Source organism: Psittacula echo (assembly GCF_963264785.1).
Source record: "Psittacula echo genome assembly, chromosome: 5".
In the NCBI taxonomy this organism is placed as follows: Eukaryota; Metazoa; Chordata; class Aves; order Psittaciformes; family Psittacidae; genus Psittacula; species Psittacula echo.
In genome coordinates this window covers 43733970-43761174 of record NC_137739.1, presented here as the reverse complement: position 1 = coordinate 43761174, position 27205 = coordinate 43733970, and the positions used below count along the sequence as shown (strand labels likewise).

General features: G+C 37.8%; 1 protein-coding gene across 1 annotated transcript; it reads left to right on the top strand.

Annotated features, from left to right (window-relative positions):
• Nucleotides 1–494: 494 nt before the first annotated feature.
• SCG5 (secretogranin V) lies at nucleotides 495–25578 on the top strand (the record flags this gene model as incomplete). Its single annotated transcript, XM_080620172.1, has 5 exons — nucleotides 495–1552; nucleotides 13090–13239; nucleotides 16305–16417; nucleotides 21909–21962; nucleotides 25483–25578. Exons 1-5 carry the CDS (start codon nucleotides 1321–1323, stop codon nucleotides 25576–25578), a joined length of 645 nt encoding a protein of 214 aa, XP_080476298.1. The 5' UTR covers nucleotides 495–1320.
• Nucleotides 25579–27205: the final 1627 nt, after the last annotated feature.

Sequence of the window (27205 nt, the reverse complement as noted above, 5' to 3'; positions counted from 1 at the left end):
GCAGGGCCCAGGGAGGAGCGGGGCTGCCCGCGGGCCTCCTGCGGTGGCTAAGCCACCCTTGGTACTGGGGGAAGGGAAGGATACACAGCCCAGCTTTCCACGGACGCAGCTCGGCGGTGCAAGGTGTGAGGGCAGCGGAGCGGCAGCCCTGCTCGGGTGCATGTTAACGGGGGATGTTTTGTAGAAAGCAGGCTTTTCCCCATCTAAATAAGAAAGAGGTGACTCGACTCCCGTGCAGCGCCCTGCGGCACAGGCGGATGAAGCGGGATGGGCGGTCTGTGCTGTGCTGTGCTCTGCTCTGGTGGAGCCGCGCACCGGCGTGTCGGGAGTATTTCCAGCCTTAGCTCTTTCAGCCATTTTCGCCTCAAAGACGTTTTCAGGTGCCTTACGTGGGGTGGCAGAAGCAGTGGAGCATCTTTAAACGTTTGGCTTGCAGATATCTGGCAGCTGTGTGTGTTTTAAGGAAGGCAAGGGGGACCGCAGGGATTTTTGTTTATTCAGGAGATTGGAAGTGATGCATTTCAGTTATTCTCTGATGCGGGAGGAAACGGAGCTTTAAGAAACGAGTTCTGGTTAAAATTCAGCCTTTCAAAGAGCACAGTAAGTGGTGCTTGATATAGATGTATGTATATGTATTTCTTTGTATTTATAAATTTATATTTTGTATTTCATGTATCATTACATGATACATGTATTATGTATTTCTTTGCCCAAATAAACTATACTGTGCAGCCATTTAGTGAAAGGACAAAAATGACAGCCATTTGCTGCAGGCTGGGAAGATGATGCATATGAAGCAGACAGCCCCTTGTCTTAAGGTACTAATAAAATATAATCCAGACTGGTTAGAAGATTCGAGTGACTAATTTTTCGGACCTTGGAAAACACAGTTCCAGGATGAAGGGTTCTTTGCTTTTAGCCCAGAGCTTTATAAGATAGAATAAATGGGAGGGAACATGTGTCATTAACTGAAACAGTGGGCCCATTTTGTTTGCATTGACTGTAAATGAATGCTGTGGGCAAACACAAATCAGAAAATCTATTTCTGCGGTTTGCCTTTTTTTCTTTTCTTTTCTTTTTTTTTTTTTTTTTTTTTTTTTTTTTTGTTTCAGAAGAGAAGAGCCCATTCACCCCGCTAGCCCTGCTCCTCCCCAGTTTTCAGCTGGCTAGATTTTCAGCTGCCCCTAGAAGCTGTGGTAGTAGACTGTATGCGGTACTATACATTTGTGTGTGGTAGTGAGAGCAGAAGTTATTTCCAGCATGCGTTATGGACTTTTTTCCCACTATCATTTATAATCAATTTCCTTTCTTTTTCACAGGATGAAAGTGGCTGCCAGAATGACACCTGCCTTGCTTCGTAACATGGTATTTCTGCTGGTGTTTGGATCGGCTTCAGCTTTTAGCCACAGCCCTAGGACTCCTGGCAGGGTTTCTGAAGCAGATATCCAGAGGCTCCTCCATGGCGTTATGGAGCAACTGGGCATTGCCAGACCCCGGGTAGAATATCCAGCACACCAGGCTATGAATCTGGTTGGTCCACAGAGCATTGAAGGTAGCTAATTTCTGCTTTGAGTTATGACTAATTTAATAGTAATCTTTAGTAATAATTGCTGGTTTGCATATAGATGCAGAATATCCTGAGCTTAAAATCATGGACTTTTTTGCCATTTTGTTGCAAGATCTTTTTTTTAAAATCATCATCCATCTTTTACCTTCCATAATGTAATGATTTTGGCAGAAGTGGTGTGTTTTTTTTAATGTACAGGTTTTGTAGAGAAAGTCTACTGTTTTAGAAGCATTTGGTCTCTAGTACCTCAAAACAGTGGGTTTACTAAACTTCTGCAGCAATGTATATACTGGCTAATAGTTCGGTGTGCAAGTCCTTAAAAATATATATGAGATAATAGAAGGGAAAACTAAGAGGGTAGGGAAGAAAGAAGTTTAACAATAATTGAAATATGTCAAGGCAAAATGGAGTTTTCATCCCGAATACCATCATGGCAAAGTGGTAAATCACTAACTACTCTTCTGAGGTGCTGCCTTCATTGGGAATTTTTGCCTGAAACTAGTGGAGAGTAAAATTTGGTGTGAAATTCCTGTTATGAGCAATTCTAAGCTGCTAGGAGGGTTGACTTCCAGCCATTTATTGGACTGTAGGTTGCAGTAATCAAAGCAGACAGTTTAAAACTTGGTTCATCCGTTGCCAGCATCCTTATAATCAACCCATTGCCTGTTCTGGAGTACATCTGTTTCTCATTTTGACCAGTTATTTAATCTCAGCATTAGAAACCCTTTATCAATCAGAGCTTAAGAATTTTAGTATGTTCCTATAGAAAATTGGTTTAGTTAACAAAATGTTTTTCATCAGAAATTGCCCCAGCAGAGTAGACCTGCAGTAGTGTATAGCTGCAGGTACAACAGCTTCAGCCAAGCCAGGACTCCAGAAGTATCACTGATTTTAAAAAGGCCAAGATTTCACCTGTTGTATATGTACACTTGCAAACAAGGTGCTGCCAGGAAAAATTAATTCTTCTGGCTTTGGAATTTGGAGACATAATAGAGACAAGTTTATACTAGCAGCCTGATTATAATAAAATGTTTGTAAATCTAAGTAATTGTTATAATAACTTTTTCCAGCTGAGAAAGATCTTAATCATTTCATATATCAAAAAATACTATTGCTGTTAGTTCATAAGCATATTTCTTAATTTGCCGATTTTCCATCTCAGCTATTTATGTCTTTTCTGATGTTAATCATATTTTTGACTTTAAAATGCTAAAAACCACACGATGGATGTGTTGCAAAGAATGATATGTGGTTATTCTGCCCCAGTCCCACAAAAAAATAAAAACATGCTTAGGGCTGCCTTGGCTGTAGTAAGTGAAGTCACAAACTTGCTCTGTACCAAAGACAACTGAAAGATAAACACTTTTCAGAAAACACATTTTGCAGCATGTGTTCTGTTTCCTAAGCGACCAGATCTCTTGTTGATAGATAGAAAAAGGTATGGCTTGTTAATTGAAAGAAGCTGCTGTTGCTGCCTTTTCTTATATTGAAATCTAGAATGTTTGTTTTCATTTTTCCTTCCCTTTGCATTTGTCAATTTACCTGTTACCTCAGGTCAAGCTGCTGAAATAGGAGTAGAGTCTAGAAAATGCCTGATAAAGAGTTTAATCTACCAAGAAATTCCTGTGTTCAAGCTGTGTGTAACCCACGGGGAAGTCGGAGGTTCAGAGGAGTGTGAGTGGTGTGGCTTTCCCCTCTCTCGGTGGCAACGAGAGCCGCCTGGTGAGGACAGAGCCCGTAGGGAAGTGCGGCAGCAGCCTGAGCTCCCCTCCCTTGCCAGGGCACTGTTAACTGTCTGGAAGCAGTTCACAGGATAAATATGTCACAAAAATGGGAGTTTGCTGACTGATTCCCTGCGCTTGGGTATCGCAGCCAGCAGATGGTGCATGGCATGTAAGCACGCAGAAGCCGAACAGATCCTGCGTGATGAGTGTCAGGTTGAAGGTGTTTTTAACACCCGAGGTGATATCTTAGAGGCAGCTGGTTTTTGCTGACCAGTTAATAGATTTTCTTTCTTCACATCCCGATTCCTAAAATAAACCCATGTTAACTACTTTAACTTTTCTGATATTCACTCTCCTTGTTAATTTGTCTTTTCAGAAAGCTATTGTAGAGTAACTTAGCGCTATCTATAAAAAGAGCGGAAAAAATAGAAAGGCAAATGAATCTTTGTTGAGTAGCTGTGTTTCTGTAGTTACTCTTTAGGTTTATCACTAAAATACTGTACAAGCACCACTGGGCTACATTCAGATTTTGTGTAAACAAGAAGGAGACTGTATCTATGTCAATAGAGGACAAAAGAATAACATAAGGAAATAGCTTCAACATTTCAAAAATATACAGGTTATTTTTTCTGCCTGTCAGGGGGTTTATTGAGTTACAGACCACATGTTTTTTGGTTTTGTTCCCTTGCATGCTTGTAAGTTTATTCCAATATTTAAGGGGTTTTCTTGGGGGGCGGGGGGGGGGGGGGGGGAAGAATATATGTGTAATGCAGCTTTCAGGACTATTAAGCCAAGCTTGGGAGAACAGTAAAACCTCACTTAAACGCATGGGGGCACCTTTAGCTCAGCTTGGGCAATTCATAGCAATTCATTTGGTAATGGGAAATGTGGTCTTATTTTCATTTTGCAAATATGATCTCCTTACATTTTCATTGTCTTCTGTACAATTTGGTACAACGGAAAACCTCTTGGGTGGCTTGTTTGTTTGTGTTTGATTTGTTTTGTTTTTATTTCTTAAAAATACTTCAAACAAGATGATGGTTGATGAAAGTGCTGGCATGACAGCCCAGAGCTGCAAAAGAGGCACAATGCTGTCGCCTCAGTGACAACATTAAATGATGTGTCTTAAATCCTAATTGTTTGTAGGAATAAGAAAATAATGATGCCTCTTTGGGAGGCTTTTGTCTCTTCTGCAGGCACTGCTTATAGATGCTGAGAAAAGGCTAAGGTTTATTTGACTATTTCGAAAGGAAGTACATACCCTATTATTGATTTAGAAGAAGTTAGTTACTGTTTGCCTGATTGAGACTGTTAAAGATAAAAGAGACTGGAACATTATGCTAATATTTCTACTAACAACTGGTAGTTAATGACTTGTCAGCACAGACTGTACAAATAGCTCTCTGCATAAAAGTTTTACTCCCTGTAAAATTATGCAATTACTCGCATGTGTTAATGTCTGTCTATTTTGTTTCTATTTTCCTAATAAGAAAACTAAGTGCTGGGTTACTTTGCTTTCTGGCCTATAACAGACTTACAGAACTGCTACTTGTTTCCTGCAAGAACAGTAAAATCTTATTAGAAAGTTGCCAAAACTTTGCTTATGAATGTATGCAGTGAAAGCAGTACAGAAATTATGTTTGCACTCCATTGCTTTTGGGCTAGAGTGTGCTGTGCTTATACCAGAATATATTTGGACTTCACTGAGTGACTAGAAGTAATAACCGTTGACACATGGGAGTATAATATTTGGGGTCAGCAAGCATGGCAATGTGATGGCTGCATCCTCTTTGCTCTAGTTTACATCTGCTGTGCCAGCATCTAGGGTAGCAGTGATGGAGTCCCTGGGCTGGCAGTTTGAGACAGGGCTGGGCAGACCTTCTGCTGCTTCAGGGCCACTTTGTCATGTCAATTTAGCGCAGAGACCACACGATCATTTGGGGTTTGGATTACTGCACCTGTTTTATAGAGAAAGTCCTGCTGTACTTAGAATGTAAATTAACATGCATAGCGGGACTGCTTTTGGTGAAGCACGTGTGACCTCAGTTGAATGCTGCATTACAGGCCTGACCTTTAACAAACAAAATCATACCACAATATCACTCTGCTAGTCTCTGCTTTCAGTTGTTGGGGGGTGTGTTTGTTTGTTTGTTTGGGTTTTGTTGTGGTTTGTTTTTTGTTTTTTTTTTTTATTTTGCTAATTACTGAAATAGCCCAGGAAATATTATTTCAAAATTTAATATGAACATCTCAAATTTGTAACATAAAATGACAATGGTAAAGCCTCACTTTTCATCCATTAATACGGTAGACATCTAGATTTGTATGGATCTGACTAAGAATTCCTATTGTTTTCTTTGTATTTTATTCCTCAAACTGTAATGTCAAATGTAACCAGAATTTGAGTATCAGGCAGTGGTACATGTCATGAGAGGTGACTTAAAATGACAACCCCTGAGTTTAAAAACTGGTGACACTGCCAAACAACAGTGGTGGTTTACAGTGAGTTTTCTTTATCTAAGTGGTATGGCACAGCTCTGTGAAGAAAATATGAAACAATTATACCTGTAACTCCAAAACCAGGAAAATAATGACTCAGTATGCCTTTGTTTGTTCTTTAACAAAGACAAGTAGTTGAAAATTTGGCCCATAGTGCTTCAATTTAAATGTATAAACCATGACAAGCAGTGAATAGTAAGAAAGCAAAATCGGTGTTCGTATCGCTATGTGGAGGTGGTATCATGTTACCTCGAGGTGTGTGACAGCTTTCCCTCTTGAGGAGCAAGGGCAAGATCCAGTGGAGGCAGTGGTTGTTACCGTAGTCTGCTCTGCCAGTTCTCGGTTTCAAGAACTGCCGTTCCTCAATGCCCCGGTGCTGCAGGAGGTGCGTAGACACTGCTCTTGTCTCCTTGGTGTGTCTGGGGAGAGGCAGAGAAATTTCTTAAAACTAATGTGCTTGTCAAAGAAGGCAGTCAATGGGACATACAAGAAGAAAAGTGCATTAAACCCTGTTTCTGTCCAGATCTGTTATTTGCATGTGGTTCTGACTTGGGGACTTATCTTTAAAAGATGCCATCAAAGCCGAAAGCCATTTGAGATGGAACTCTTTCAGGGAAGAAAGGTGGCTGATCTGTAGGGATTTAGAATTAAGTAGGTTATCGTGTACTTAAAGGTAACTAATCAATCAGAATGGGATTTGTAGCATTTTTAATTTATTTTTTACATGTTACTATTGGGAAATAATCCAGTAAGAGAGGTAAGAAACCTGAGGAGAGGAGCGAATATGATAGCTTCTGTATTGTCTTGTACTTTATAGTACTTCTGTTTTCTAGTGTTAGCAGATGCTATGTAGAAATTTAATATAAAGCTGTAAATTTTTATCTAGCAATGGAATATGGTCCGTAAGAATTTAAAAGTCTGCCACTGAATGTTGGACAAATGATGATGAGCTCTTGTTTTCAAAGATTTTTTCCCCACTTGTCTTTCATATGCTTAAAATAATCCTTAGTTAGGATTTGTACCATTTTCTAATTGTTCTCAAAATTGTGTACATTTCCCCTGCTTCCATCTGAATTTTAAATACAGTAAGAGAAGCTTTGAAAATTTATTTGGTTCCATGAAAAGATATTTTAGAAGTCTAGACAAAGAAGAGATTCTTGCTTTTCTTGATTGTGGTGTCTTGTGCAGGAGATAGGATCTTTGGCATGCTCCTGAGGTTTGCAGAGCTTTTCTCTCCATGCTTCCTGTCGTGCGTGCTTTCAGCAGTGCCCTCACAGCTGCTGCAGGGATGAATGAGAAGAGGAATGTTCTCAGCCACTGAACAGAAGGGAAGAAGAAGCTGGTTTCTCCCCTTGGGATGCTTTAGTACCACAGGTTAGCTGGCCCACCTCAAGGTTACCTCTTGCACCACCTAAGAGTAGCACTGGTCTTACCTAGCAGAGCTCTTCATCTCACCACTCTCTTGCGTCTTCATCATGTGCCAACATTTTTGTTCAAGTGCAAAAGAAACCACATCTTGACTCTGCTTGTGGAGTTGTAAGGTTATACCAACTCACTAAAGCAGAGACTTGGTTGCTTTGTAGCCCCACTCTGGGATTGTTCATAACGAGGCTGTCTGGGGGAGTCCATCCTGGTGGCAGCTATCAGACAGGCATGCGAAGCTTTTAAACACTTCTGTTGAAGAACCAGCTGGGACTTTGAGCCATCTGCATGGGAAATGGAATTGAATGAATATGAGTGGGAACATGACCAGGAAAACTTCGTGAAGTTCAGTGGAGTAGTAGATAGAAGACACGGTCTCATTCCTCACAATTCTGGTGCCCCCATGCTTCATGTTATAGGTGCAAAAGGAGTATTTTTCTTTAACTGTGAGTGTGCTGACATTGACAGAGCATCTGGACTCCTCATGTGGCCGGTGTCAATAACTGTGAATAAAGTCCTCCAGTCTTTCATTGACATGCTAAATTTATGGGACTGAAATAGTGTCCCATCCCGTGTGGGATAAAGTAGGTCACCTGCTTCCTTTCATTGCCTGATTCCATACAGCTATGCACTGCACACGTGGTCATTAGAAAGCTAATGTTATGGCAGCTACCATAACACACCGAGTGTGTGCTTGACTTGCTTCCCCTTGACTCTGTTGATGCATGGCAGCTGGAAGTCAGCATGGTAGAGGAGGCCTATTGCTGCATGCTGCACACTGCACTGTCTGTAAAAAGTAAGCTCATCCATGCAGTGAAGTGCAAAAGCTTTCCACTCAAACTGAAGGGCAAACTAATATAGTCCATAAGAGGACTGCTCAACCAAGAAAGGCTTAAGAGATTGTTTTTGCTCTGTCAGCAAAACAGTGAGCTGCTAGATCTTTTTTGTGTGTGCATTTTGAATAATGAATAATAATGGTATATAAGCTAATGTTATAAGTTTATTGTGAGAGGGGCATAGGCATTACTTTGTGATTTCACAAAAAAGCATTTCACAAAAAAACATTTAATATCTTACATATTTTTACTGTTTGTAATTAAAATATGGGATAGAATGGAATTATTCACTGAAAACAAGGTCAGTAATTGTATGATGTGTGTGCTTAAGGCTTTAAAAAGCACATTGAAAAGAATTTGTCCTTCTGCAGAGAAAAAAGAAAATTAATCTTTATAGTTTAAGAAACTGTGTCATTAAGAAGACAAGCTGACTCTGGAATCTGGAATGCTTGAGTATGTATAGCTGTAGTTTTCTTGGGTTTCCTGAGGCATGATCTTGAAAGGTTAAGGAAGTTGGCTAGGTTTGCATTTTTCCATACTCAGTTCTGTGCTCTTTCTCCTTTCTTACTGTCTTATTTAGCAACTTTTGTGGAATAGAGAAAATGTGATAATTCGTAATTTTTTTCAGTGCCTCTTATTTCTTGATCTTAATCCATCTCAGCAACCAGGACAGGACTCTAGGATGAAGCTAGCTGAAGATGCATGGAAGAAATCACATTTGAACTGTAAAGCTTTTAGTGATACAAGGTAAATCATAGAATCATAGAACAGTTGGAAATGACCTGAAGATCATCTAGTTCCAACCCCCATGCCATAGGCAGGGACGCCTCACACTAGACCATGTTGCCCAAGGCTGCTTCCAGCCTGGCCTTGAACACTGCCAGGAATGGAGCATTTACCGCTTCTTTGGGCACCACATTCTAGTGCCTCACCACCCTCACAGTAAAGAACTTTTTCCTTGTATCTGTCCCATGAAATGCAAATGCATTTTTTGCAGTGATAAGAACTAGGAGTCTAGGTTAACAAAAGGTTTTGCAAAGAAGCGAAGATGGTATTGCATCTCTGATTAATATCTATTTACTTCCTCAGGAATCTTACACAAATAGGATAAGGTATACCAGGCTTCCCTTACAGCTCGTATTTGCTTGGAGTTTGTATAGCTCAAGATCATAAGAGGTGCAGATCTTACTTGGGGGGAGTATTCCTCTGTGCATCTGAAAATGGCTTAGACACCTTAAGAATCCACTTCATTATGTTTAAGAGCAAAAATATGAAAACTAGGGAATCTAGCATGACTATGTATAAAAGGGCTTTAATTTGAGATCTGGGATTTATTTACTCACAACATATGCTCATACTCCATTCTACTTTGTATCTTCTAGCTATCATTGGCCAAACCACCTCTTTTCTGAATTTGGAAGAGGGATAACCCTATCTATACCATGATGTGGGAAACAGTTCCAATCAGACTGAAAGGCAAATTTGTCTTATTATTTGTCTTTAAATATTCTGCAGTAATTTCACACTCTGAAAATCTATTTTCACTGACTTTCTAAAAATGAGTCTTCTTGTGGGGCAGCATTACCTGTTTGTATTTGATGTGGAGGATTGCTTCTGAGAGCAGATTCGTTTCAGTTGTTCTTTATGCTACCAGTAGATGGGTAGCAGCAACTAGAATTCTAGAATTTCAGTGGACTAACAGCATTTCCATTGGATGTGTTTGATCAGCGGAATGTTCAATACTGGCAGGGAACTAGTTGCTCTTTGTGTTTTCTTATTTCCCCCCCCCCCCGCCTTTTTTTTTCTCCAAAACCGGTCACCATATTGTCTTCCCACCCATAGAGACAGTCTTGATTCTACAAGGAAATGAGCTAAAATGTGAGCACTTTAAATTTTTATTCATTCCAGGTATCTCTAATTGAGGTGATACCAGCAATTAATTAGATGATTTTCCAGAATTATAGGAAAGGAGAGAGGGGCATAGTTCCATTTTTGTTTTCCACTCTGCAACAGTTCAAGACCAGTGCCTGAAGGTGGTTAAATGTACTTGGTGCATATATATTAAATGAAATCCAAATCTTGCTTATGACAGTATTGATTTCAGTCCAAAAGGCCTAAACTTCTAGTTTATCCTGTAGATATGTAAAATCACTACATTCTCACACAGAAATCCCACACGTGAAAGGGAGCTGGTTCGTTTGGAGGATTTTTCACCAAAATGTGGCACACAAAAGCCAGTTCATACAAGAAGTAAGGAGAGATGAGGAAAAAATAGATTTATCTAGGTCATCCTTTCTCAGTACAAGCATGTTCTCTGTACTATTCTTCTGTATTTTTGCCAGTCCAGTTTCAAATACTTTAACAATGGTGTCTCTCATGCTTCCTTTGGATAGCAAATTACAAGAAGTTCCTTAGTCATCTTTTTCTTTCATTTTCTTTCATTAAATTATGGCATCAGAGCAGGTGCTATTGTCTCCAGTCTTGGAAAGAAAGGAAAAACCCTTAAATGATCCTGGACATTTATACCTAAAGGAAACAATCCTTTATATTAATATAAAAAGATTGTTTTGTACTCAGTCAAGGGAATTCTTGGCAGGAGGTTTAAACTTACATTTATATATAGCACACTGGAGCCTGCTAAGTACCTCTGTTTTCTTTATGGATGGAACTTTGGTGCCAAGAGGTCTGCACCACATACAAGCATAGATATGCTTCTATCTGATGGATTGTCCCATAGTGAACCACATTGTATACAGCATGTTCAAACACCTATTGATTATGTGGTTCTGTAGTTTACAGCACAATCATAACCTGATGCTTTTAAGTACATATATGCAATCAATCTTCATGTGAAGGGGCTCAGTACAAAGGAAATATTTTATGGTATACATTAGATGTTAGATTAAATGACATTAGATTAAATGTATGTTATACATTTTTTAACCTCATCCCCACAGCATTATTGTGAATCTCTGCAGTTCTTACAAGCACCATCTTTGTGTTGACTATGGACTGTAAATATATAGTGTATATATAGTAATATATAGTAAAGTTCATGTGTGTATAACGCTATTGTGGTTTAAGTACCTGGTCTCATAGTCAGTTACAAGGGAAAAAATGCATGTGACAGAGATGCAAATTTTTTTATAGGGCTACTTTTATGTTTGTTACATATCTATGAAACTTTCCTTCAACATTGCATTACAGAATAAGAAATGTGTACTTAAGGGGGAAAATTAGCATGTTGATTAGATTTTATTCTATAATGCAAATAAAATTGAAACATATATCTTGCTTCTGGTATTTTGATGTCAGCTTCCAACTGATTATTTACAAAATCTAGATGATTTGACTCGCTTGCTACTTCTAAACATAGAAATGAATACAAAATTTCTCAAAGCTTCCTTATGTTAGCAATTTTGAAAGTGATTATGTTATCTTACAGTGCCTAGCTGTATAAAAGATGCTTTAGGCTGGTAGTATTTATTTGTAAGTTGGAACAGGAGTACTTGAATGCTTCTTCTGGAGCAGCTTTCATGTTCAGAATCTTTATTCCAGTCTTCTGGACCTATGAAAATTGTAGAAATGTAAATAAGACTATTTGGTGATAATATGGTGATCATCCTATTTACCCAAACAGTTGCATCTGTGTTCACTCTTAAACTCACATTTTCCAATCATTCAAATTCCTTTTCCTCTCATTCATTTTTCATGGAATTTATATGTTGACTGTATGTTGTTATCCCTCATTATATAGGGTTTTTAAAAAATGTTGCTGTCACACAGCCATTTCAGAACTGAGTAACTATATTAGCTGTTGCTGCAACGTGTGTGGTGGCTGTCATATGGCAGAGAAAAAGAGCATGCTTGAAATGAAGTTTTTATTTGACGGGAATTCAAAAGAATACTGTACAATAGTATTTGCAAAACTCCGCAAGCAGCTGGGTTTTAGCCTGTCGATGCATTTGGCCAGTAATGCGTGCAGAAAAGATCTGCAGCAGACAGATATTTGTAGAGAGACATATAAAGAGAATGGCCTGAGCTTGGTTCCCAAACCTTTAGTGGAAGGCCCTGCTTATCAAAGGCAAGATGCCCAAGCTGAGATGTGTGGAAGAAGGCTGTTGCACACCACTTCTGTGTGTGTTTGCCCATGAACAGGAAGCCCATCACCCATTGTGTCCTCCACCACTGAGTTATAAAACCTGCACGTAGTTTTATAATAACACATATAGTAATACATAGTGTTATTGCATGCATGCTGCTGTCGTAATCCTGCAGTGATGGTGCTTCATGCAAATATATGCAGACAAATATAAAAGCCTGCATCTAGGCCTGATCTGTTAAGTAAAAGTACAAAATTCACTGCATGTGATGTTTCATACCATAATGACCACTGTGTAAGTATACCTGCAAAAGAATTCTAATCAGCAATATGGACTCTTACTCACTTTTCGCCATTACTGCAGGAAACTGAAATTGGTGTGTAAGAAATAGTTTGATTTAAAAATAATTTTTGTAGTTTATACAAGCAAATTTGCTATACCTTGGGTCCCCCACATGACTTCATTGATGTATTTCTAGGCTGTGCGAATAGCCATTATTTTTCTAGTGTCATTAATTTTGTCTTTTTGCCATGGTGCTGTCTTGCGATATCTTCTTCAGTTATTAGTTGCTGCAATCAACAGTAAAGGTATTGGTGACTGAAGATGACTGTGCTGTAAATCTATTAAGTTCCATTACTGTCTCATGTTTCTTTTTCTCTGCATTTTCTTACCTGTAACTTAAATAGTTAAGGAAGAAACATAACCCTAAGATTAATGATAACTGGCTGATTTCGTTTCCTAGTTTCATTTTTCATTACCGAAGTTACCCAATTTAGGTCACAGAGTTATGTTTCTAAAAGAGATGTTTGAAATCTAAACTTGGATCTGTCTCTATAACAATTATACATGTATTTTAGAGTCTGGATTACTTGAAGCTATGAAAACACTCACACTTTCAATCTTGTAAAAAGACAGTGTGTGTATGTCATCTTTGCTAGGTGGGGCACATGAGGGTCTCCAGCACTTGGGTCCTTATGGCAATATCCCAAACATTGTGGCTGAGCTGACGGGAGATAATGTACCCAAGGATTTCAGTGAAGACCAAGGATATCCTGACCCTCCAAATCCCTGCCCTATTGGAAAAACAGGTAATTCTGCTGTGGCCTTCTCACTGTACCTCTTTCAGTCTTTCAGCACTGTAATAAGTAGTACAACAGTTGATCAGCAGTGGGTGTTTTCTTCCATTCTCTACTCAAGGAGCTGAACTGTTGATCAATCAAGGTGTTTTAGATAAGCTTTTTTTTTTTTTTTTAATGTTAATATGTGCACCTTCTGTATTGCTGTATGAGTGCTAGAGAAGGTCAGGTGGAAGAAATCATCTTGACCTTGGGGTAGAAGATAGTGAGATTTACAATAGTGTTTTGTTCCTGAGGGAGTTCATTTTTAGGCTGGCCCCTGAAAAAAGTTATCATTCTGTACAGATGAGATTTACCCTTATTTTAGAGACTTTCATTGTGCCAAGAGGAATGAAACTGTCTGCCCTGATCTCCAATCCAGACCATAAGTCAATATTTAAGATACTTTGGCTCCAGCCCATGTGGCTTTATAGCTCACGGAGGGTGCATCTGTGCCAAGAAACAGAACGACGTGGACATACTCCAGTGCACTGCACGTAGGGTCACTCTGGCAGAGGAGCAGTGCAGCCTTGGAGTGCGGAGCAGTATGGTACCTGAGATAACCAGTGCATCTCTCAGCTTGCAACTGTGCATACATCAAGCCGTGTTTGGGTGGCTTGTGCTGAAGGATGTCGAAAGCAGTGCTGCATGTGCATGATAAAGGCATACCCTAAGGGAATTGATCTTTTCCCTGTTATTTGAGCCAAGGAATGACTTCCAGTTCTGAAAGTAGTAGTAAAATACCCATTGGCTGCCTTGGAAGCTGGAACTGGGAATGAGCACTCTTATTTTTTTCATTTTTTCATTTGTGAGCTGAGAGATCCTTTAAAAATCTTTTCTGTTTAGTCTTCTTTTATGTTATTTGGATAATGCAAACCAGTTGTCTGTATTCTTATTAAAAAATGTTCTAACTAGCTTAGAATTGATTAAAAAAAAAAAAAAAAAACACATGAAAAGTTTTGCAAACAGTGTTTTTACATTTCATTCAAAAAATATGACAAGATTTTGAACAGTCCTCCTTTACTGTTTTCTGTTACAGCCCCTTTGGTGATGATGCCTGCATCTCTTCCGAAATAGTATCTAATCTTCCATTTTGTTCAATATAGCTGTTGCCTGACAGGTTGCAAATGACGGGTGTAAGTTTTCTCACACACACATTACATACAGAGACTTTCTAAGTAAGTTCTGTGCTGGCCCATTAGACTTGTTAGTGATTAGATAAATAAATTTAAAACCTGACATCCAGAGAAATGTATTTGAAAATCCCTTCAATTTTTGTTTCTTAGGTGAAATAAAAGTTGTTATTAGCTATTAGCTAAGCTAATACAGTCAGATCTGAAGGCAGGGGGAATTCATAGGGAAGTGCTGCCTGCTAGGATAAATGGCTCTGTCATAAGTACTCTGGGAGTGAAGATAGTATCTACTAGGATTAGAGTAAAATGTTTTTCAGAGCCTTAAATGGAAATTCAAGTGGTGACTGTATTATGCATACAAATTACCAGAGGCCTTCCTCAATCAGGTCTGTGGATTTGCTTAATGGAAAACAATTTTTCCAGTCGCTGTCTACATATGCACATTCCACAGCAGGAGTACATAAGCCTGGAGCACTTGAGCTTGAAGACTTTTGGATTAGCAGTCACAGAAGACACACATATGTCCAGCTGCCCTTCGTGTTTTCTACCAAAAAGACACAGATGCTCTGAGAAAGTCTACCACATTTCTGTTGTCACCTGCTTCTCTCTTGCAATGACCTTGTCCTTGCTGAGACTGAAATATTTTTTAAGTGCTTGTGACCAAGTTTAATGGTTTCTGAGTTGTTTAACCACTGTGGTTAGTTTTCCCTGTTTCCTATTGGGAACTTTTTTTTTCCCCTGTTTTAAGGAGAAAAGAGAGAAAGCAGGATCTCTTGCACTTAGAATAACCTCTTCAGGTCATTCAATCCACTCATTTTTAAGTCAAGTCTTTACTGTTTCCCACATCTAAAGGAAAAAGATAATCCATCTGTACATCTTTTTACATGATGATCACCCAGGTACAGAAAAGGAAAGTTCACAGGTGTCTCCTCCGGAGTGCCTGTGTTCTTGCAGATATTGCTGTTTGGATGCCCAGCACCATGCCCCATGGTAGGATCTCCGTAGGTATGTCTGAGACATACATGTCTGAGGGTATGAGTTCTTCTAGGACTTCTTCTAGGACTGCAAGCTCCCCATGTTGACAAAGCAGAGGGAGCTCCACGATCAGACTGTATCCAAAAAGCTACTCTGGCCTCAAGTCACTGAATCTTCATTTAATCTGAAGATGACTTTTTTTGGTAAAAAAAATTTTAAAGGGTATTGCCCTTGAAGTGACACTGTCTGCAAACCATCCACTGTGATTAAAGGAGGTTTCTGGACCCATCAGATACTTACCAATCTGCAGAAGTGTCTTCAGCATAAAACTTCTGCCGCATTGCATTTTTATGAGCTCTTGTGATGCATAAATGATTTTCAACCATTTTGAACAAAGTAGCAAACCAGAAATGGAATTCATGAAGAGCTATTCAGTGAAGGAAATTCTGTCTTTGCTCACAGCATTGTTTTACCATGAGCTTCAAAATTATTGCCTAAACAATTTCTAAAGCTTCCTTTGGGCATTTAAAAATTAAAAGAGGATCCGATCCTTTCTGAATCAGAATAACATTGCAGTTCTGTGTAAAATCAAGCTCAATCACTAATTTAAAAGGAAATTTTTTTAAAATTTAAAATTTAAAAAAGAATGGGAGAGCTTGGAAAATAAATCTCTTCCATTTCGGAGTCTCATTAAGTTGTGTCTTTGGTTTTCTTTTTTTGTTTTGTTTTGTTTTTTGTTTTTTGTTTTTTTTTTTTTTTTTTTTTTAATGAAATATATCCTGACAAACTCCTTATTTTTTTTTTTAAAAAAATCTGGTATTTTCTAGTCATCCAGGTTTTTTTGTTTGTTTTTTATATTAATTGCATAGTTGCATTAAAGAAGTTTGTTGATTAATGTGGTACATAGTGCTTTCTAACATACTTTTGCAGTTGATGATGGGTGTCTAGAAAATACCCCAGACACAGCAGAGTTCAGCAGAGAATACCAGCTGCACCAACACCTTTTTGATCCGGAGCATGACTATCCCAACATGGGCAAGTGGGTAAGTACATGCTGTGTGATTATTTTTGTTGCATGTGAAACTAGGTATTGTCTGCTGCATGGGGTACTATGAAACCAGAAGGAGAAAATTGTGCTTATTGCTGGAAAAATTAAGGGAAACTTCTTAAAAAGATGGACTTGCCCTTAAAAATACAGGAATAATGACTGTGATTGATTGGTGAAAAGCCCATAAAAATAAAAAGTAGAAATCCTTCTCTCATTACCTGTCCCAAAGCACAACTGTGTATGAGCTTGATAAATGCAGCAAACCACCTTTCAAACTACAGTAAACATGTAATTGAAATTAGTCCAGATTTCAGCTCAAGGCTTCAAAATGTAGCAGGTCCCTAATTTGACAGATTATCCAGGTTCAGTGACTGTTCACTGTTCAGCTACTTAGATACTAAAAATAAATAAAGAAATGGAGTGCAGCAGCGCATGAACACCTTAAGAAAATCTTGGTTCAAGCAAATTGGTCTGAGGAAGCGCTCTGGCTTAAGGATTTTGGAGGACTGATGCTGCTTCTTCCTCTATTCAGGTTGTGCACTATATTACATTAAAAATCTGTAATCTTGCACATTGCATATAATAAAAACAGCAAGCTGCACTAAGGTCAAAAATCTTGCTCTGAGCATACAAGGACCTTACTAACTGCAGCTAGACTATTTCTGGAGGGTAAAGGCTCCAAAGTGAGCTCTGCTGCTTAATCTTAGATTACATCAGTCAAATGTCAAATCCCAAATCCATCTTCAGGCACCAGGAAAACAATAACAATGATCATAATTTATGCTTCTACAGCAAATCACAAAATCTCATTTTATATTGTTATAACACTTTAACAACTGAAGATTGCCCTAAACCAGTGCTCTATAAGCATAGATCGATAAATGGACATGCTTGGCAGCCTCTGCTCCTGCTGTAATTGTGAGACAATGATTCATCGTTCATAATCAAACCAGTGAAGATTTATAGTCTTAATTACTTATGTGAGTGCTAAATTTCTAGAGAGAATCATGCCAAATATCCAAATTTTGGAAACTCTCGTTGCATTCTAAGTAATTACCATCAAAGGTTTTTATTTTAAAAACACCAGATGGTGAACTTTCTTATTTATGCCAGACAATGCTGTTATTTTTCTTATTATTCATAAGTAATTTACTTTCATAATACCATTTTGAAGACTATAAAAGCACCTCTGTAAATCTTTGGCCTATAGCAATATTTCAGAATCAAGCATACATACGGCATTGTCATCAGGAATGTATACGCTTAACAAATTGTAGGTGATCATTAGTGAATACTGGCCTTTTTCATTTCTCCGTCCATCACTACTAATTTGGGGGAAAAAACTCATGCATGGATTAAAACAGACTGTTAGGTACTAAACAGTAATCATATCTAGCTGCAGCATAGCCAGCTCCAGATCTTTTTAATTAGAGATGAAACAGCTGGTAATGTGCATGAGCAAATGTTCTGCTGAGATCCAGGAGAATTGCCCCAATTGCCTACTTATTGTATATTATTACACATTAAAAAGATAAATACAACTGTATCTGGTTTTTATGGCTGGTTTTGTTATTTTTATCTTTCTAGAAAAATAAGAGCAGAAAAGCACTCTAAAAATTAGCTGTTTGAGCTTTATAAATGAGCGATAAAGTGGATCTTTTAGCTCACTTACTGTCATCTGGATTAGGTTGTAAATGACCAACAGAGCCAACTGTGGGCTGCTCAGCGAGTGACTGTGTGCATCCTCATCCTCCCACTGCCCGCAGCCACCAGAATCTCCTCTGTCCACTAGCAGCCCATTCCCGCTTCTCCTGTGACAGAGCCTAGGACCAAATACCCGAGGGGCTGTAATGGCTGTGTATTTACAGACTGCATTTCCACGAACTCCTGCGTGCTGTGAATGCACTAGGCTGTCACCACCATCTGAGGCCCTTGGAGCCAGAGTGTCTCCTGGACCCGTGTGAGCTGGCGTGTGCTCACAGCTCTTGGGGGAGCTTCTCCCCTGCCTTTTCCTGCCACAGAGTGGTTGAGGCAGCGTTACAGTTCCCTCTGACTTGTCCTTTCAAGCAGCCAGCATGCATTCCTTAGCATAACCACAGTAAAACCCAGATTACATTAGCAGGTCAGGGGAAAATAAAAAACAACTAAAAGACCTGCTCGTTCATGAATAATGGCAAAGAAACAGGTTGGTTGATTTGTTTTGGTGACAGACTCTCATGCTTGCAAAGCTGTGGGACCTCTGCAGTACCCTATGAATAGTAGACACATAAGGGTAAAACAAGTCTAGAAGCTGTCTCATACAGGAAAGTGTATGATTCCATGTAGATGTGAAATATTATGTGTAGATACTACTAATACATAGTATATGAATCATAACAAATGTATACTGGGTTAGGAGAGGGAAGAAAGAGGAAGAATTTTCATGTCTTTGGGACAACTTTCCAAATATCAATATGCTGCCCTGTGGGAACTCCTGGGAACAAGTGATTTATAAGGTGAGATAATTAGTTTATACTCTCCCCTAGCCCAAAGACTATTTTCTTTTTTCTCCTCATACATGGAAAACCTAGAGGGGATAATGGAACTAATAAGATAAGGAACTTTTGGAAGTTTATATCCTATTGTGTAACTATAGTTTTTAAGATTTATGTTGTTTGTTGGTTGGTTTGGGTTTTTTTTCCCCTTCAGTTCAGGCTTTTCCTTGCAGGAGACAAGTACTTTCCGTTCGAGTCTGCCTTTTCTGCATCTTGCAATTTGACTCTTTAGATAGTCTGAGAAAGTGCTGTTGGCATCCAGAATGACTTGCAAAAAGATAGCATACAATATGCAATTTACAGTACAAATTTAACCCCACTTATATGTAAGGTATCTATTGAAACCCAAAGTGTTAACTATTACTACATGTAGGGGTTAAAAAGAGGAGGGCAATTCAGCTGTGGTTTCTGACACCAGTATCAGTACAAATGGAAAATTAAAAGCAAATGTGTTTTTCAGTAACATCTCTTTTTACTGAAGCAATGGCTAACATTTCATTTTAAGGGTAGAAATAATGCCAGTTTTGCTTATCAGCTACATGGAGGGATACAAGACACTGCAAAGAAAGGCAAATGGGAAACAGGGATAAAAATATTTGACAAAGTTGAACTTCTTGTTAAAGAAGTTATCATCTCTGGCTTCCTAATTTTAATGGAAACATGAAACTAGTTACTCAGATTTAATTTTAGTCCAACTTCAGTTACACTGAGTAACACTAATTCTTCTTTACCAAATATCTAGATGTCAAGGGTGATTATTAAGACAGGTTATGGTAGGTCTTCAATTTCAGACAGTCCAGCTTGTTTAATTCAGTGTAATATGCTTGGTGTAATAAAAATTGTCATGCTTGATATATCGAATAAGACTAAATTGGCAGAAAAAAAAGCCCTTCTGTAAGGATGCAAGTTTGCTAATGCAGTTTTCTTTTTCAGTTTTGCTTAATAACTGTGCAGGTCCAGATTACAGAGCTGCCAATTATCAGTGATTTAAAGCTTCAGCGAAGTCTGAAAGATCTAAGGGTAACTCTCCCTGACATCGGTTGGTTAGTTGTAAGCATTTTAATTTCTGGGTTTTTCCCACCCAAATCCCAGCCTGCAGTATCCTAATCCAGGAGGGTGCAAAGGAAGCTCCAGAGTGAAGGGAAAGCAGCAATTCACATGCAGCACATCTCCATATGAAGTGTATCTTTAACTGGAGAGATTCTGCCTTCATTCCTAACAACTCCTAAGTGATGGATGAGAATGGTGAGCACTTCATGGGCAAATTTTGGTGCCTGATGAGCGTGGGCCCTTACGCAGTGGAACATATTTTCAGGATTGCTGTTACTGTACAAGAATACTCTTAGCTCATGCTCCATAACCTCATTTGCTTTGCACTCCGCATAACGCTTAAGTAGTAGTTGCAGTCTTCAAACATTCCCAAAGAGACTAAACAAAATACAATCTTTCTGAGCAGGAACAGTTCAGTTGTGAGGAATTTTCCTGAGTGACAAAAATCTTAGCTGCGGTAGTCATGAAATTCTTTCTGTTTCAGAAATCCTATTCCTCTGTGAAAAGTATAAGGTCAAATAGTTTACAAAGAGAGGCTTCAGCAGTGCTTTGTTTCATAAATAGAATAATTTACACATCTGAAGGTTTCTTTAAAATGTTAAATTGAAGTTTTCCTGAAGTCAGTTTGCATAAGTGACTAGTCAAGAATGTCTCCCTTGGCCAACTTCATCTCTGTTCCTTTTTGGAACAACTCAGACAAAATAACTGAGGTCAGGCAAGAGATAGGCCTTGTGAATTTGGGGTTTAATGAACATGAGAAGTACAAAATAGACAATTTTGGCAGATTTCATTGTAACACTTAAAAAAGTTTGTTTTTTCTCATATCAGGGCTGAAGAGACGATAGAAGTGTTTGGTGAATTTGTCTCGCACTAGAATTACACTTTCTATTTATATAATTGATGTTAGGTCAGTTGTTTATAGCAGAATTAATGGCCTTGTTTATACAGTGTTCTGCTTTTATACATGTAATTCTTCTCTTCTTCCATTTTCAGGTTAGGGTTTAGTTTTGTTTTTCTTCATAATACACAATTGAAACAAAATGTGTTGAGCATGTGTGTTATTCCAGACTTTATTAGAATTCACTGCTTGTATGAAATACAACAATATGTGGATGCACTTATGTAAACTATGGTCAGAGGGGTTTTTTTTGTGTTGTGTTTTTTTTTTTCTTCTTCTTTTCTCATCATAACTTTCTCTTCTGCCAAGATATTTTTTGGCAGTTTTCAAAAGGTTTGCCATTAAAAATGTTATAGACCAAATGGTTCTTAGAGACTTTACTGAGGGCACTACTTAAACAAAGGAAGAGTTGGCGCTGAACTCCTTTCAGCAGAACTTTGCACTGGAAAGTGTTGATATCTGGAATGGAATAAGCTAAGACAACAAAACAGTAGGAATGATGCCAATTGCCATTTTTAAAAGGAATTATAAAATCCTGTGTAAAGCAAATATTTTTGCTTCTGTTCTTATGTCACCTCAAGTGTATAGAAAGATGTATCAGAGGCAGGATTCCTGCTTCCTATCCATCCCACTCTTGCTTTTCTTTTTTTCTTTCTGTCTCTTTTTTTTTTTTTTTTTTTTCCTTCATAGCGGGTATCACATGATGGGGAGCATCCAGTTGATATTGTTATACCCTCATGTACTTGAAGCACTTACTGCCTGAACACAGATGATAATATAGTGCAACATAGGGGAAAATTACTGGCTTTTAAATTGTCAGTAAGACTGTGATTGCTTCTGAAGAACTGCAGAATGTTACCCGGAATATCTAAATATTTATTTGTGGTTTATCTTTCCTATAAAATTACACACCTCTCTAAACTTGGTAATATTTAACAGCAAAAGTTATGTACTTTTAAAGAAAAGTCTAATGAATTTGATGGCTGCATTTCTTCTCCTTCCAGAGCAAGAACTTACTCTTTGAGAAGATTAATGGTGGTCCAAAAAGAAGAAAGAGGGTAACTATCAAAATACTTTACAGCCCCTGTATTATCTAGAGAGCTAATAAGAATTAATATCATACTGTTGAAATGAATTATTATTTATTCTGCATTATACCTCAGATAATGTGTAAAGTCGGAATCTCTGTGATAAACTACTACAGCAAGATTCAGGACTGTCTGCAGAGTTCAAGATGTATTTCTGTAAATAGCCTGTTGCTTTCAGAAGACGCACTTCAATGCAGAGCATTAATTTAAAAAAACTTATATTAACTGTGTTTTAAAATCTATGCTATTTGCGTAAAACCATTTAAAATTATTTAAATATCTTTAAAACATAATTTAAGTTTCCTGCTAAAATATTGGTAAAATTAATTATCACTACCCATGCATGTGAATATGGTTTTGGGTGTAAATGACAGTAGGACTGGTTAATTAGCTGATGTAATTTGGTTCACTTACATACTTAGATTTACCTCAGGTTAAACTCCTACCTTTGTGTCCCACTTGCTTGAAAGACAAAGATGAATGCATTCTTATCTCTCAGCCCCTGAAAAAGGAAGGCAATCCATGTATCACAGAGAAGCTCTGTGCAGTCCACCTCACTATCACCTCTCCCTTTTTAGTAGGGTCAACCTTCCTTTTATCAAAAATCACTCTCAAGCAGAGTCCAGCTTTGTTCACTGGTATATATATGTATTTTTTTTTATAAGAAGAGAAAGCCTAGCTCTCTGCCAGAAAGTAGCCCTTCAAAAAATGACGACACAGTTTATATTGTAAATGAAGTAAATTTGGTTTAAAATAACTGACGCATTTATTTATTTAACTCTCAAACCTAAAGTCTTTGCTAGAATGGGAGGAGATGAGTTCATTTCTTACCAATTCACATACCGCTGGCAATAAACACTGTTCAGCTGTAAATTAATGATCTATCTTCAGCTTATTATCTGATTCCCACTTACATTTAATTTTCAGTTTTGTTAGCAGAAAAGGAAAAAGTAGGCACCTGATTTTCACTCTAAAGTGAGTAGAATTTACTCTGGGAATAGTTATTTGGATTATTTATTAATAGCTAGAACAGCATCTTAGAGTGATTAGAGCAGCAGCAGATTTATTTTCTTAGTGCAGGCATGTCAACAGTAAATTCATTATAATTTAAAGTATTTTATTATTTTGAGAGTAATACTGTAACAATTGCTAATGCTTTAATGAACAATTCAGAATTTTTACTTTGTCAGCAGAAGAGTAACTGAGAGCTCTCAGCATCAGAGTGTATTTTTCCAGAAATGAAGATCGCTGGGTTCCTCTCCTGCCTTCTGCAGTCCCTGCCAACTCCCCCATGCCCTTCTGCACAGACAGGGAAGTTAGGGAGGATAGCTTCCAGCAACAGATTGGTCTTTAGGGTCAGAATGTTCGTATTTTAGCTTAAAGCAAGTCCTGTGCAAATGTGTACAAAGTAACCGTGTTGTATCTATACAATGCTGTAGATACAGAGTAGTCACAAAGGCACTACTGGTGTCTACAAAACTTACATATATTCTGTGTGTATATAAATACACATACTAACATGCATATACACAAATGATCAGTATATATAGCAAAGGTATGTATTTACTGTTTGCTACTGTCTTTTTTTTTTTTTTTTGGCAGCGTTTGCAGTGCCCAACAAGCAAGCCTATGGGGACCACTAATTTAGCTGGCAGTTCTCCCCTTTTTAAAATATCTATGCATGAGCATAGCCCTGTCCAGAATCTATTATCCCAAACATGACAGGAGTGCTTCTGTAATCCCTGAGTCACATTGCCGTGGGCTCGGAACTGAGCACGCAGGTACTTGGGAATCGTGTTACTTCGAATTCAGCACAGCTGTATAGGATTAAACATTTTTTAGCAAAATCAGCCAAAAATTTTGCATTTTATTATGTGTTTTCTTTTGTCAGCTGAGAATTCAAATTTTTCTGTATTCTCATTCTCTTCCACTTCAGTTCAAAAAGTAGCAAGTACCATTCCAAAAAAAAGACCAATTCATCTTCCTAAGAATCTTCAAATAATTCCTAGAAGTTTATGCAACAGATGAATTTCACTAAATTAACATGAAACAGAACTTCTTTAAACAAACACAAACAAATCATTTACATGTGTCTTATTTTTAACAATTTAAAGCATTAAACTAGTGTTTTGTTTTCAAAGATTTTTCCACCATTCATTTCTGGTTCTTAATATTTTTATGTTTTTACTTGAAGCAATCAAAGCACTCAAAAAACAACAGAAGCAAGCAGAAAGGCTGCTCTGTGCTATGATTAGGTATTAATGATAGCGTTTACAAATCTGGAGAAACCCAAGGTCTGAAGCTTGAAGACAAGACAAACCCCAGATCTTTTCCAGAGATCTGACAAATACTTAGGATAATTGAAAATAAATATTTCATGCCTATTTTAAAAGTTGGGTGTTTTTTTTTCTTTTGTTTTCCATAGTTTTGAATTCTTACATTTTGGGGAAAGAAGCACAGAAATACCCTAAGTAATATTTGCGATACAGCCAGCCTGACAAGAGTCAGAAAAATTTGCATTCTTCCAAAGTTTGTCCTTAAGCAAACAATTTTTATTGGCATCAAAATCCAGCACATTAGTATTTTTGTCTATATCTGTGAAAGTATACACTTGAATTTTGTTTACACTGACACTGTAACAGGCCAGAAAGTGGGTGTAAATAATATTTAAGTTAACTCTGAAGCTCCACTAAACTGCTTGATACTTGCAATTACAGTAAATGCATTTTATTCCATTGCTACAGATAAAATTCAAGCGTAGACGTTCTACATTACTACGATCTCCAAACAGTTTTGAGACAGGATCTGTTCATCTTCAGTTTCACATTGTGCTGCTTGCATGGTGCAAAGTGAAGTTAAACCCTCTCCAGGGATATTCTTTCCAGCCTTCCCTTGTTCTGGCAGTGGTATGAGAGCTATTTCCTATGCCAAAACCTTGCTTGGCTCTGCTTCTGTGCCAGCACTTTTTTATTTCAGTATCAAGAGAGGAAGCAAGGAGGGGTTTCCTAGAGAAGAGTTGGGCTAAAGAAGAGACTTTGGTCAGAAATGGTATCATGGCATCTAACTCGTCTCCCAGCATAAGATTCATCAGAGCCTAAAAAGCTAAAGCTTACTTGTACTTTGCAAGCAAGTTCCATCCTGCCTCAGGAATTAGGGAGTGAGATCTGTTGCTGCTGCTTCTCTGCTGAGCTGAGGAAAGTAGAAGTGGAGCAAAAAGAGTGTTTAATTCAAACTGTCATTTATTCTCAATTGTTCTCCTTCACTTGTACGCTTTTTAGTGGATAGGATTAAATTCTTGCACACAAAAAATACTAGAAAACAAATCATTGATTGACTTTCAGATTTATTCCCTGGAAGTAATTTTTTTTTTTTTCCTTCAGTGTGCAAGTATTTGACAGATAAGAAATACATAAATAGATCCATGAATGCTAGTGACCTTTTCTATGTTTCCCTGTTTCTAATAAGTATAAATAATTTTAAACTTTTTCAGAGTGTGAACCCATATCTGCAAGGACAGCGACTGGATAATGTTGTAGCAAAGAAGTCTGTTCCACAATTTTCAGATGAAGACAAGGGTCCTGAATAAGTACAATAAAAATGAATGATGAAAACTCATGCCATCCTCTGCTAGATCATAATATTGCTTATATAGAATCTTCTATTAAAATCCTTGTGAATGGCAGCATGTTTATTATTTATGTAATTGTAGATGAAAAACAGCTGTATTTATAACAGTATGTTCTCCTAGATAACAAAAATATGGTTCTGCTTTTTGTTAATTTACGGTAAAAGGACATTTCTGTTGTTTTTATTTTAGTCATGGAGCAAACTTTAAAAATGTTAGTCATTTTAATAGCTAACGTGAGGTAAATGGTCTTAATGAGTAGCTTGTAAATAGGAAGACGTAAAAAAATGCCCAGTCTGACTCCAACATTTAATCTTAAACGTTACTGTGTTTGACACATGAAAATTATAGTTTTATGTTTTGTTCACAAATATTGTTACTTAGCAAAGACAAAGTATTTATTTTACCCAGAGAATTTTGGCTTTTGGTCCATTTTAATAAACATTTAAGCAATCTACAAGGTTTGCAAAGTGACATTTTCCAAAATATTTCAGAGGCTCATTTGTCTCTATTATTGCTGTGCAAATTTAAAAATTAAAGAACAGCTTTTTGACTCTACTCACTGGAATATTTTTCTGTTAGTTTTAATTGTTCCATGTCTGCAACTTTCCTGAACACTTGCACATCTTTTTTCCTTATCAATGGTACTGTTTGTACCATTAATGTGGAAATTAATCTCCCCCACGGTTCTTTGTCGTAGTAACAGCAGCATTTGTGCACTATAGCGTTCTTAAATTATGTGTCCCTGGGATATCATAAGTGAAGATGGAAACACTTGTTGACACAACCTTATTAACACAAACATCTTCTGAATCTAAATCCAGGATATGAAGGTCATTACAATTGATGATCTTCTGAAAAAAATGCGATACTCTAATCACTGGTAGCTGTCCCTGCTTGTGAAGTTGCTCTGGGAAGCTTAAATTGCTTTTTTGCCCCTTGGAGGTTGAAGAACTTTTATATTCCAGAAAACTGAGTTCTCCCTTTCTGAAAGATGAGAATATGAAATGACCTAAAATTCTGTTATTTTCGGGTTGCATATGCAATATTTGAAGCCATGTGCATAGGGCACTGAACTTATGGAAAACAGTATTCGCTTACAGCTCTGAACTTCAAATCTACAGGAAAAAAAATGTAGTTTCCTTCCCCATCCTACAGACAGACGCAGTAAAATGATGATGACTCCTTAGAAAAAAACAGATGAGAAACCAACAGAAACTCAGCATCCTGGCTACAAAAGATTAAAGTTAACAGGATGGCACAAATATGACTCTGTATGGCATCTGCTTTTTCTATCCCAGCATTTAGTAATTTGTAATAGATTAGGTATGCAGAGAGTTGGTCCTCTCACGTCATTTACGGGTAGATTGCAAAACTCCGTAACATTCTAGGCTGAACTGTCATGTCTTTCATCATATTTCCTCTTTAAAGAAGTTCTGGAAGAGAAAACTAACTAGGATGTAATGCAGTGGGATTTATACTCACACATGACAGAAAATTGAGGAGTTTATGTCAATCGTAGAGCTCCTTCTGCTTCCAGTGCCTAGAATGGGATGGGAGTAATCCAGCTGTTCACACGAGAGAACTT